The sequence below is a fragment of the Mirounga leonina genome, unplaced genomic scaffold (genome assembly GCF_011800145.1).
Source record: "Mirounga leonina isolate KUSES-001 unplaced genomic scaffold, KU_Mleo_1.0 Mir_170, whole genome shotgun sequence".
NCBI lineage: Eukaryota > Metazoa > Chordata > Mammalia > Carnivora > Phocidae > Mirounga > Mirounga leonina.
The window spans coordinates 21,322,727-21,335,775 of NW_023270433.1; the positions used below are offsets into that span (position 1 = coordinate 21,322,727).

Sequence of the window (13,049 nt, forward strand, 5' to 3'; positions counted from 1 at the left end):
TGACCTATATTTTCAGGCTTAATTTTCACTGTTTTTCATTTCAGTCAGAAGGATTGCTCATTGGTTCACAAACATGGTCCTTACTTTGCCACTTCTACTTCTGCTGATACATTTCTCTCTTTCTACAATATTCTCTGTTTCCTCCAACTATTTGATCTGGTGAAATTGTGCCTATTTTTCAAAACCTATATCCAAATATCACTTTTTCTATTCTATCTTTCCTTAATACCCCCATCTCATGCACACAAAAGTTAATTGTGACCTCTCCATCCTTTGAACTCCTTAGCTCTCTATCTTTTCCTCATCTTTGATATTTACCACATTTGGCCATGTATTATCATTTGGAGTACTTGCCCCATGGCACTGCACATTGTTTCATATGATAGATGCTTGGTAAATATTCCTTGATTGAATGAATGAATCTTTCCTACTAAATTTCAAACTAGTCTCCTTTTTTTTTTTTTAATCTCTACAGTTTCACATAACACATACCAAATCACTCATAGTAGAAGTTCTTAAAATATTATTTAGTCTGGGGTGCCTTGGGTGGCTCAGTTGGTTAAGTGTCTTCCTTCAGGTCACCACCCTGAGGTCCTGGGATCGAGCCCTGTGTCAGGCTTCCTTCCCAGCATGGAGTTTGCTTCTCCCTCTCCCTCTGCCCCTCCTCCTGCTCGTGCTTTCTCTCACTCTCTCAAATAAATAAAATTTTTAAAAATACATTATTTAGTTATTAGAGAAGGTATAGAGATCTTTCCTTATTTGACATTGCATATGTGATTTTTTTCTTTACTGACTTTCCAGTTTGATTACATTTTTGTTTACCTACTGTACCAAGCTCTTTGTATACAATTATTATTATGTGGGGTAAGTATAAGTTAAAATTTAAGAGTCCAAACACCTTGGTTCTTATTTCTTTTTCTATTAACAGTAACCTCTAGCAAGTCATTTAACCTTTTTTTCCCTTTCTACCAAAATTGAAAAATAAAAATAATAATTTAGGTATAAAATCTTCATTTTTGATATAGTAAAGGCTGTATAGCATTTTAAGCTTGGAACTTGCTTGTAAAGCATTTAAGCTTTATCAAGATCTTGGAAGTATCCTATAGATAAAACTGTTTTGGAAAAAAATTTTAAGTTGTTTTTAGATTGCTATTCACCTATGTTCCGAGGTGTAATTGAAGTACAGCAAAAAAGAGGGGATTCACACTTATTTTTACCCAGATTTTCATTAAAAAAAGAAAAACCAATTATGTAATAATCTGAGATAGTTTTATGTTCAGGATATGAAGAGTTATTTATTCACAATAAGATATTATTATAAAATGTAGTTATTTTCAGACTTCTAGGTATCTCAGTTTTATACTTTTAGATGTATAAAACATTTAAGAAGTCTCTTAATCAACTGGCCAAATGAGGAAAATTCAACATAGAAAATAAAATTGCTTGAATTACCTTAGTTCCTGTTTAAGAAAATGTGTTAGGAGTCCCAAGACTACCCCCAGGTTTGATGATTTGATAAGAGGAGTCACTGGACTCGGCATATACTTGTACTCATGATTATGATTTATTATAGTAAATGGTTACCAAGCAAAATCAGCAAAGGGAAAAAGTGCATGGAACAAAATCCAGAGGAATCTAGAAGGAAGCTTCCAGGAATCTTCTCCTAGTAGAATCACACAGAATGTGCTTAATTTCCACAGGGAAGAGTTGTGACAACACTTGTTAAAATGTTGTATACGAGGGAAACTCACTAGAGACTCAATGCCCAGGGCTTTCAGTAAGGATTGGCTGTGTAGGCACCCTCTGCCTAGCACATATCAAAATTCTAGACTCCCAAGAAGAAAAGCAGGTGTTAAGCAGAAACCACATGTTTATACAAGCAGTGTAGGCACAATAAGCCACTCTTGTTAGCCACTCTTACAGAAAGAGCTTGCCTGAGAAAAAAACTAGCAAGGGAAAGGAGAGCCAAGAAATTAAGGAGCCCTTGTCTCAATGACATGGTTTGAGTCCCTGGATCCAATAATGTCCTCTCCTGGACTTCTTAGTAATATGAGCCAATAAATTTCCTTTTTGCTGCTTAGGGTACTTAAAGTGGATAAAGGCAGTAGAAGTATATACCCATAGCTCAAGACTCACATCTGATCTGCTTAATTACCATAGGGGGAAAAAAAGAGTGTTCTTTTAATTGAGATGTAATTGACATACAAGATTTTGTGTTTAAGGTCTACAACATGCTGATTTGATACATTTATATGTTGCAGTATGATTACCACTGTAAGGTTAGCTAACACCCCTATCACATCACATAATGATCATTTTAAAAAGTGTTTTTTCTAACAGTTCAAGAAAAAGACCAGGGAGGAGTCTAGTTATCCTGGCTCTGGTCACGTGTTCATATCGGAACTTGTTACTTTGACCAGGGGGATAGAGTATTATAGTTGGATCAGTTAGATAGCCATCCCTGGAGCCAGTAAGGGGATGAATTAAACTTCTCCCCTCAAACACACTCTCAGCATCCCCTAGATTCAACTGGATTGTTAAAGAATGGAGGTGGAACCATCTTCTTAAAAGAGTGCTGAGTCTGCCACACAGCTTTATCTTAGCCAGATTATTCTCATAACATGAAATGTGGAAAATGAAATGAACTTCTAATAGGTACAATCAGATATCAAATGAGTACAGTATAATAATATAATTTTTTTTAGGTACCATCTTACAGAAAAAACACTTCATCATCTAGCACTGATTTATGCAGCTTTGATATCATTTGGGCTAAAATCAGAAGAACTGGATGTAAAGGTATTCTTTTCTTAAATGTTTGTTTTTTTGTGTTTTTTTTTTAAAGATTTTATTTATTTATTTGACAGAGAGAGACACAGCGAGAGAGGGAACACAAGCAGGGGGAGTGGGAGAGGGAGAAGCAGGCTCCCTGCAGAGCAGGGAGCCCGATGCGGGACTCGATCCCAGGACCCTGGGATCATGACCTGAGCTGAAGGCAGTCGCTTAACCAACTGAGCCACCCAGGCGCCCTTAAATGTTTGTTTATAAGTATTTTTCATAAACCAAAATTATACTCAAACTCAAGTGCCCAGTGCAAAGAAACATTAAATTAGTAAACTAAAAAATGCTTAAAAGCCTTTTAAAGAACAGTTTTCAAATTAATAAATATCCTTTCTACTTCAACTTCTGTTCTAAAAGAAGGGTGCCTTGGGGCACCTGGGTGGCTCAGTTGGTTGAGAATCTGCCTTTGGCTCTGCTCATGATCTGGGTCCTGGGATCAGGCCCTGTGTATGGCTCCTTGCTCAGTGGGGAGCCTGCTTCTCCCTCTCCCTCTGCCACTCCCCCTGCTTGTGCTCCTCTCTCTGTGTGTCAAATAAATAAATAAAATCTTTAAAAAATAATAAAAATAAAAAATAAAAGAAAGGTGCCTGGGTGGCTCAGTTGGTTAAGTGTCTGCCTTTGGCTCAGGTTATGATCCCGGGGTCCTGGGATTGAGCCCTGTATCAGGCTCCCTGCTCAGTGGGGAGCCTGCTTCTTCTTCTCCCTCTATTGCTCCCCCTGCTTGTGCTCTCTCTCTCTCTCAAATAAATAAATTTAAGAAAAATTAAAAGCCTTTAATAAATTTAAAGTCATATTTTATCTCTTAATTACTACTTGGCAGGATATGAACAAAAGTAAATATCCATTGATCAAAAATGTTCACTTAAGAAACATACACTCTTTTTATCTGCTGTAGTGATCTCTAACCAGTGTCCTTTCTTGGTTCTTTTTTCAATGTCCTACTATGAAATTTAGACACTCCTCCAAATTCAGGGCTCAGTCCTCTTCTGTTACCACTTTATACTCTTTCCTTAATAAATTCAGAATTCCCAGGGCGCCTGGGTGGCTCAGTTGTTAAGCATCTGCCTTCGGCTCAGGTCATGATCCCAGGGCCCTGGGATTGAGCTCCGCATCAGGCTCCCTGCTCCACGGGAAGCCTGCTTCTGCCTTTCCCACTCCCCCTGCTTGTGTTCCCTCTCTCTCTGGCAAATAAATAAATAAATAAATCTTTAAGAAAATAAAAATAAATTCAGAATTCCCACAAATTTGGCTTTCATTTCTGAGTATAATCCTTAAAATTTTCCTGACTTTTCTTAAGATCTGCACCTATAATTCTAGCATTCTACTGGAAATCTCCACATGAATATCCCACAGGTGCCTCAAACTCTGCGTGTCTAAAACACAACTTCTCATCCTCCCCACACTTAGTTTACGGCATTACTACTGTAACCTAATTAGTAGCTGCAGAGTCTCTCTAGAGACAGTGATATGGCCCATAGAGGACATGTTCCAAGGAAGGCATTTAGGGATGACACAGGAAGTATGCCTAGGAACAATCCATTCCAAACAAAAGTCTGCTCCCACCTGGATCAAACTATTCCAAAAGCTTTTCAAGTTATACATAATAATCTTAAAAGTAGGTCAGTTTTTCCATAGAATCTGAGAAACAAATACCAATTTGCTCTGTTATCGATGTCACCAGTACTCAAGCCTCCTATTCTCCTGACTTGATGACATTACCACATTAAAGGGGGTTCCCTAAACTCATATTATTTTAGAGTATATTGTTGCTTTACTTACTTACTTATTTAGTAATATGGCTTTTGGCCTGTTAGAGCACATCAGTATGGATTTTTAAAAAAATTTTTCAGGCATCTGAAGAGCCTAGCCATAAAGGAAGCATTAGGAAGTTTAAGTACATTTTCTTAAACTAAAAGAAAATACTGCTAGTAGTGTTATATTTTATTCTAATGTCAAAAACAGTTCTATAAATTTTTTATAAACTCCTTTTGTAGAAAAATGCATAGATAAACATATATGCAAAGCTTTGAAAATAATGTTAGGGGGTTCCTGAATCTCCCCAAATCTAACCATGACTCCAGAATCCTTGCCCTAATAAATTAAGGTAATATTCATTACCATCACCATAAAATTGTGCCGTTTTATATTTAAATAAAACTGTCAGATCTTTTGGGGTGCCTGGGTAGCTCAGTCGTAAAGCATCTGCTTCAGCTCAGGTCATAATCCCAGGGTCCTGGGATCGAGCCCCACATCGGGCTCCCTGCTCCGCAGGAAGCATGCTTCTCCCTCTCCCACTCCCCCTGCTTGTGTTCCCTCTCTCGCTGTGTCTCTCTCTGTCAAATAAATAAATAATCTTTAAAATAAATAAATAAATAAATAAATAAATAAATAAATAAATAAATAAATAAAACGGTCAGATCTTCTTAAAACATCCAGAACTGGGGTACCTGGGTGGCTCAGTTGGTTAAACGACTGCCTTCGGCTCAGGTCATGATCCTGGAGTCCGGGATCGAGTCCCGCATCGGGCTCCCAGCTTAGCAGGGAGTCTGCCTCTGATCCTCTCCACTCTCATGCTGTTTCTCTCTCTCTTGCTCTCTAATAAATAAATAAAATCTTAAAAAAAAAAAAAATCCAGAACTGCAATAAAATTAATTTGGAATCAAACAGTGTTATTTCTGTGCACTCTATACGTATTTGGGGTGCCTGGGTGACTCAGTCAGTTAAGCAACGACTTGATTTCAGCTCAGGTCATGATCTCAGGGTCCTGAGATTGAGCCTGAGTTAAGCCCCCCAGTCAAGCTCCCCACTCCATTGGGGATGGAGCCTGCTTAAGAGTCTCTCTTTCCGGGGCGCCTGGGTGGCTCAGTTGGTTAGGCGACTGCCTTCGGCTCAGGTCATGATCCTGGAGTCCCGGGATCGAGTCCCGCATCGGGCTCCCTGCTCGGCGGGGAGTCTGCTTCTCCCTCTCCCACTCCCCATTTGTGTTCCCTCTCTCGCTGTGTATTTCTCTGTCAAATAAATAAATAAAATCTTTAAAAAAAAAAAAAAAAAGAGTCTCTCTTTCCCTCTCACTCTGCCCCTCCCCCCCACTGCTCACTCTCTCTCAAAAAAAAATTTTTGTACATATTTAATATAATTTAAAGAAAATCCTCCTTTAGAATACATGTACTCCCCAGGTATGTACTAATGGTTGTGTATTTGTTATCTTGTGAAAGAAAAAATTGTCATAATTATTTTATGAGGTTTATGCAGTCTTTGTTTCTTGAATTTTCACTACAGGACAGGATGTTTATATTTCTAAGATATGATTTTTTAGGACAGCATCCTGGGATAGAGCCCTGTGGGGCAGGGAGCCTACTTCTCCCTCTCCCTCTGCCTGCCGCTCCCCCTGCTTGTGCTCTCTGTCAAATAAATAAATAAAATCTGAAAAACAAAACTTTTTTTTTTTTTTTTTTTTTAAAGATTCCAATTATGGGGCACCTGGGTGGCTCAGTCATTAAGCGTCTGCCTTCAGCTCAGGTCATGATCCCAGAGTCCTGGGATCGAGCCCCGCATCGGGCTCCATGCTCAGCAGGAAGCCTCTGTCAAATAAATAAAATCTTTAAAAGTAAATAAATAAATAAAGATTCCATTTATTTATTTGGCAGAGAGAGACAACACAAGCAGGCGGAGTGGGAGAGGGAGAAGCAGGCTTCCCCGTGGAGCGGGGAGCGCGATGCGGGGCTCGATCCCAGGACACTGGGATCACGACCTGAGACGAAGGCAGACGCTTGACTGAGCCATCCAGGCGCCCCAACTTTTTTCTTTTTAAATACAGCATCAAATTCGTCTGTAAATATCCTTTATCTTTTAATGTCATTTTGAAAAATCTTGCACTGTATTTTTAAATTCTTATTTTTTTTTTTGAAGATTTTATTTATTTATTTGACAGAGAGAACTAGCACAAGCAGGGGGGAGCGGCAGGCAGAGGGAGAGGGAGAAGCAGGCTCCCCACGGATCAAGGGACCAATGCCATGGGGTCATGGTCATGCCATGATCATGACCTGAGCTGAAGGCAGACGCCTAACCGACAGAGCCACCAGGCACCCCTTAAATTCTTATTTTTGAGAACTACTAAATTTAACTTGGAAAAACCAAAATATTAAATATTAATGACATCCAAATTGCAAATAAATTTATTAGTAAATACAAAATGGAAGTAAAGAAATTTAGCCCCCAAAATTGGAAAACTATAAGGATATCATATTTAAAGAAGAAAAGAAAATTGCTTATCCTCACAAAATATGCTGGATTTCACATAGACAATTTAATAAATTATATCTAAAATTATATTCAAAGATTAAAATCTGCTGGGGTTTTTTTCTTCTAATTACAAACAATTTTTGAATGATATATTTTGCTTCCTAAAATTTCCTGTATTCTAACATATAAAAAATATATTTTAGCTTATAATTGCCCCAGGAGTGGAAGAGGCTGCACTGATAATTCGGCAAATTGCTGATCACAATTTAATGACCTCGAAGAGAGAACCTCATGAATGGTTGGATAAATCCTGGCTTGAAGTTTCACCATCTAAGGTCCATTTCCTAAATTATGTAAATTAGGTATTTGCAAAGCAAATATAAATACATGTGTTTGAATTCTCTTTTTGGTAGCATTTTTTTGTCCTATAATGTTTGCATGAGCATATATAGCAGTAACTATAATGTACAATATTTATTTAGATCATTTTCCAGAATCATGGGTATTTTTCAACTTCACAGAAGTATTTTAATGAGATCTCTTATAATGAACTTTCTTTTTGTTTTTAATTTTTTTATTCTTATGTTAATCCCCATACATTACATCATTAGTTTTAGATGTAGTGTTCCATGATTCATTGTTTGTGCATAACACCCAGTGCTCCATGCAGAATGTGCCCTCCTCAATACCCACCACCAGGCTAACCCATCCTCCCACCCCCTCCCCTCTAGAACCCTCAGTTTGTTTTTCAGAGTCCATCGTCTCTCATGGTTCATCTACCCCTCCGATTTCCCCCCCCTTCATTCTTCCCCTCCTGCTACCTTCTTCTTCTTTTTTTTTTTTCTTAACATATATTGCATTATTTGTTTCAGAGGTACAGATCTGAGAGTCAACAGTCTTGCACAATTCACGGCGCTTACCAGAGCACATACCCTCCCCAGTGTCTATCACCCCGTCACCCCATCCCTCCCACCCCACACCCCACTCCAGCAACCCTCAGTTTGTTTCCTGCGATTAAGAATTCCTCATATCAGCGAGGTCATATGTCTTTCTCTATTTGACTTACTTTGCTCAACACAATACCCTCCAGTTCCATCCACGTCGTTGCAAATGGCAAGATCTTATAATGAACTTTCAAATCAAGTGTATTAGGTGATATAATGACTTCAGTGCCTAATATTTTCAAAACATGTTTTTCTAGTTCCTAAATTTAAACATTTAAGAGTAGTAAATGTGAGAATAGCAAAATTCCATCATTTCATTTTGTCAGTAATTCAGTTACATAATTGAAACTGAAAGTAGAGTTGTAACATATTTGTAAGATTGCACAGTTAATTTTTAGAAATTCCTTTTGTTTAAGCATAAATCTTTCCAAGTTCTCATACCAACCTAGTATCTCTGTTACCTTTATTTTTAACATATTCAAATCATGAAAACATAAAAAAAGAATAATGAAGCTAACATGGAATGATCTTTCAGATATATTACATGAAAAATGAAGTTGCAGCATAGAGCTTGTGTACTACCACTTGTGTAAAACAAGAGGAAATTAATATTTATATGTGTTTGTAAATGAATAAAACATCTCTAGAAGGATACCAAGAAATGATAACATTAGTTATCTCCAGAGAGGAGAACTGGGATAATGGGGTGAGGATGAGAGTTTTTACTGCACACCTTTTAGTACCTTTTGAATTTTGAACCATGTGACTATTTTACCTATTTAAAAAATAAAATTGGGGCGCCTGGGTGGCTCAGTTGGTTAAGCGACTGCCTTCAGCCCAGGTCATGATCCTGGAGTCTTGGGATCGAGTCCCGCATCGGACTCCCTGCTCAGCAGGGAGTCTGCTTCTCCCTCTGATTCTACCCCCTCTCATGTTCTCTCTCTGTGTCTCATTCTGTCTCTCAAATAAATAAATAAAATCTTTTAAAAAAATAAATAAATAAATAAAATAAAATAAAATTATAAAGCAAATAAATAAAATATTAATGTATTCATATACATTCATCAAACATTCATATATTTATATATATTAAATCACAGAATTTTTATATGCTTAAACAGAACATGGGTATAATTCATTATGGGATGTATGTATGTCTGTGCAGTTTCCCTCTTACCAAGGCATGTCTAATCTACTCACATATCTGTCATTTGATAAAATCAAAGAGGGTGCAAAAAGCCAGCGTAACCCAGAAAGAAAAGGAAATACAGTAATAGTAAAACATGGCTGCTGTATTTCTAGACTTTTATGAGATCTCTCTGAAAACACACATTTTTAGACCAACAAGGTCACTTCTGTTCGATAGAAGTTCTTCTTATACTCTTCACAGCAAGGCTTTTCTGAAAGTATCATAAACATGGTTTCTCATAAACAGGGTTCATCTTAATCAAATAGTAATAGAAGTATAAGGGAGAGCTAAAGAAATCTTGAGTTATAAAAGTCCCCTAAAATGTTTCTCTTTAGAAAATCTGCCATTAGGTAAAACAATTGTCATTCGAAGGAAGCGAACTGTAACAAAAATTTTTGGATGAGTGATTAAAATGAATGAACTTTAAGATTTTTCTCAATTCTGAGAGCATATGAATCTTAACTGCCAAAGAAGTTCCTTTCCCTACTAGCCATACTTTTTTCTAGGCATCTCAAATTGAGTGATAGATACAATGACAAAAATTTTAATCCGCTAGATTGAGCAGAATAAAATGGATCATTTTCAAAGGACCAGTGGCTGATTATTCCTTTAAACTCTTTTCTAGGAAGAAATGTACTTACTTGACTTTCCATGTATTAACCCATTGGTGGCTCAGCTCATGTTAAACAAAGGACCTTCACTGCACTGGATATTATTAGCAACTCTGTGTCAACTTCAGGAGCTTTTACCTGAAGTTCCAGAAAAGGTGTTAAAGGTTAGTTTTTTGAACTCCATAGTCTTATATGAGTTTATTTCCTTCCCATTTGAGTACTGATTTTTACCATAACGGTTTTCAAAATGAAGGTATCCAAGTTAAATTGTTTTGGACTTTCTGTAGCAAAGAAATAATTTACTTGAACTAAATTTCACATAGAACTCTCATTGGATGTCAATCACATTATACATTTTAAAGCTATCTTGTATAGATAATTCAGTACAGTCAGCTTATCACACTTCAAATTATTTTGAAATGTTATTGTGCCCACAAGTATGTGATCACACACTCTATTCATATGTGCTTACAATCCTGATGCCCTTCCTTATAGTAATAAAGAAAACTTTAGCCTTATTGGTAAAAATTTTACATTTTTATCAAGCAGATGGTATTCATGTATAACTTGTGTAACTAAAAATTCTATTACAAGTGATTAGAAAATGGATTTTATAATAAGTTTTTCTTTTAATAGAGCCTAATTATGTTATGTTTCTTATGACATGGATCACTATCATACCCTACTTATTTATATCTTGCTTTCTTTACATATAGATAAGCATTGTTATTTATATTTACTTGACTGATGTTTATATTGTATTTGTTTATATTACTTGACTGATGTTTATATTGTATTTGTATTATATTAATTAATTTTTAAAATTTTTTAGCATTTTTGTAGCATCACTTCCTTATTCAAGATTAGTTCTTCTTCCATAACAAATTCACCTCCAAGTCCATTACCTCAGGAAAATGGGAATCAGACTAGTACCTTTACCTCCCAGAGTTCAGCTTCTGGCTCTTCAAACTCTGTCTTTCAAGAACATAATGAATATTACCACTATTCAGATATAGGAGAGACAGTGCACAGAGATACAAACAGCACTTCAAACTATAACTCTTCCCTTATGGAACTAAGAGAAATGCCATGCATTTTACCACCTGTGACTTCTTACAATCAGGCCAGCTACTGGAAGGACTCCAGTTGTAACCCTAACACAGTGCACAATCCTTTCCTGGTTAATACAGAATCAAGGAATGTGGCTGGTAACTCCTTTCGAAACCAAAATGATTCAGAGTCAGATGTCTTTTATTTGGATCTAACACAAATGAACTGTGAAAACATATCACCAATTGACACTCAGAAGAGAGTTGCCCCTAATTTTATAAATTACCAGAAAAAGGGAACACATGATGCAAAAGGACCTATAAATAAAGAAGTGTCTGCCCCTAGCTTTTCACTAGAAGGCTCCCAATCTTCTCTTCCCTGGAACTTTAAGAAAAATGTATGGGAACAACAGAATCACTCATTCAACTTAGAATATGATGTACAGCAGACTACATGTGACAAATGGTACTCTCAGAAAGATAATTTATTCACTAATCAGCAAAAATGTCTATCAGATGAGTTAGAAGGCTTCATATGTGAAAGTTCAAATGCTGGGACTAAAAAGACTTTCTGGAAAGAATTACCATCTGTCTCCAGTTTGGATTTATTTTGTGCTTCTGATCCTAATGTAAATAAAAAAGAATTCAGCAGTCTTTATTTCCACCAAAGAGCTGGAAAATGTTTAGGACAGAAAAGGCACTCTGAATCCTCATCTAACTCAGGAGACAAGAAATCATTACCAGGTAACACTATCTAACGTTAATAAAACTACTCACAGGTATAATTTTTTTAAGTTTATTTATTCTTTTAGCAATCTCTACACCCAGTGTGGGGCTCAAACTCGCGACCCCAAGATCAAGAGTCACATGCCCTTCCAACATGAGCCAGCCAGACACCCCTTGCAGATGTAATTTTAAAAGATAGAACCATCTCTAAATTAAAAAAAAAAAAAAGTTTGTTTTAATTACTGTACTTAAAGAATCTTCAATAACTTTGGAGTAAAAAAAAATCAAAATTCTAATTATAGATATCTAAGAAAATAAATGCAAACAAAATATGTCAAATTCTTGTAGCTTTAGATGAACTAAGCGTTCAACTTAAGAAGTTAAAAATAAAACCTCAGAACAAGTCTAAGTAAAGCTGAAGACTAAAATTAGCAAAGATTAAACAGAGAAATCAGTGAATTAGAAGAACTAACTTCTTTGTTGGGCAGGAATATTTAATGGGCTAACATTTATTAAGAGCTTATTATAGGCCAGGTACCCTTTTAGGCCCTTTATGTGGATTATTGAATTCTGACAATATTATTAAATAGATATTACTATTAGCTCTACTTTACAATTGATGTTTCTGAACATTTAATCATATCAGTTTTTAAAAGGACAATTTTATTTTCTCTTTTCTGGTAATGATACCTCTTGTACCTTTATTTTCTACGTCATTTCTTATTACCTTGGCTTGAACATCTAGAACAAAACATTAAGTTCTAATGGCCATACAAACGTAGCCTTACCATGATAGGGGAAAAAAATAATAAAAAGGGGAGAAGCTTAAGCTTCAAAGCTCCTTTTTTGCATAGGCCCTTTTGTGAGGCTTGAGAGGCTCCCAGAAAATCTTGTATTCTTTGTTTTGTTAAAAGAGAACCTCCCCAAATACCATATGACCTCACCCATATGTGGAATTTAAGAAACAAAACAAATGAACAAAGAAAAAGAAAGACAAACCAAGAAACATACCCTTAACTATAGAGAACAAACTGATGGTCACCAGAGAGGAGGTGGGTGGGGGATGGGTGAAATAGGGGACAGGGATTAAAGAGTGCACTTGCCATGACGAGCACTGAGTAATATATAGATTTGTTGAATCACTATATTGTACACCTGTAACTAATATAACACTGTATGTTAGGTATACTGGGATTAAATAATAATAAATAAAGAATAAAATAAAAGAGGACCTCCCAACTTGTACAGTTGACCCTTGAACAACACAGGTTTGAACTGCATGGGTCCACTTACACACAGAGTTTTTGATAAATACAATATGGTACTATAAATGTATTTTCTCTTATGATTTCTTAATAACATTTCTTTTTTCTAGCTTCTTTGTAAGAATACAGTATATAGTACATATAACATACAAAATATGTGTTAATTGACTGTTTATGTTATC

General features: G+C 36.3%; 2 protein-coding genes across 2 annotated transcripts in view; one reads left to right on the top strand and one right to left on the bottom strand.

Moving 5' to 3' along the window:
* Window positions 1-13,049, top strand: part of SHOC1 (shortage in chiasmata 1) — an 85,453-nt gene that overhangs the window by 70,342 nt on the left and 2,062 nt on the right. The window contains exons 23-26 of the mRNA XM_035016063.1: window positions 2,706-2,799; window positions 7,287-7,418; window positions 9,842-9,991; window positions 10,660-11,620. Coding sequence (XP_034871954.1) covers window positions 2,706-2,799; window positions 7,287-7,418; window positions 9,842-9,991; window positions 10,660-11,620 — 1,337 coding nt within the window. The remainder of the gene's footprint in view (window positions 1-2,705; window positions 2,800-7,286; window positions 7,419-9,841; window positions 9,992-10,659; window positions 11,621-13,049) is intronic.
* The window catches only part of GNG10 (G protein subunit gamma 10), a 34,716-nt gene that overhangs the window by 6,506 nt on the left and 15,161 nt on the right, over window positions 1-13,049 (bottom strand). The window lies entirely within an intron of this gene.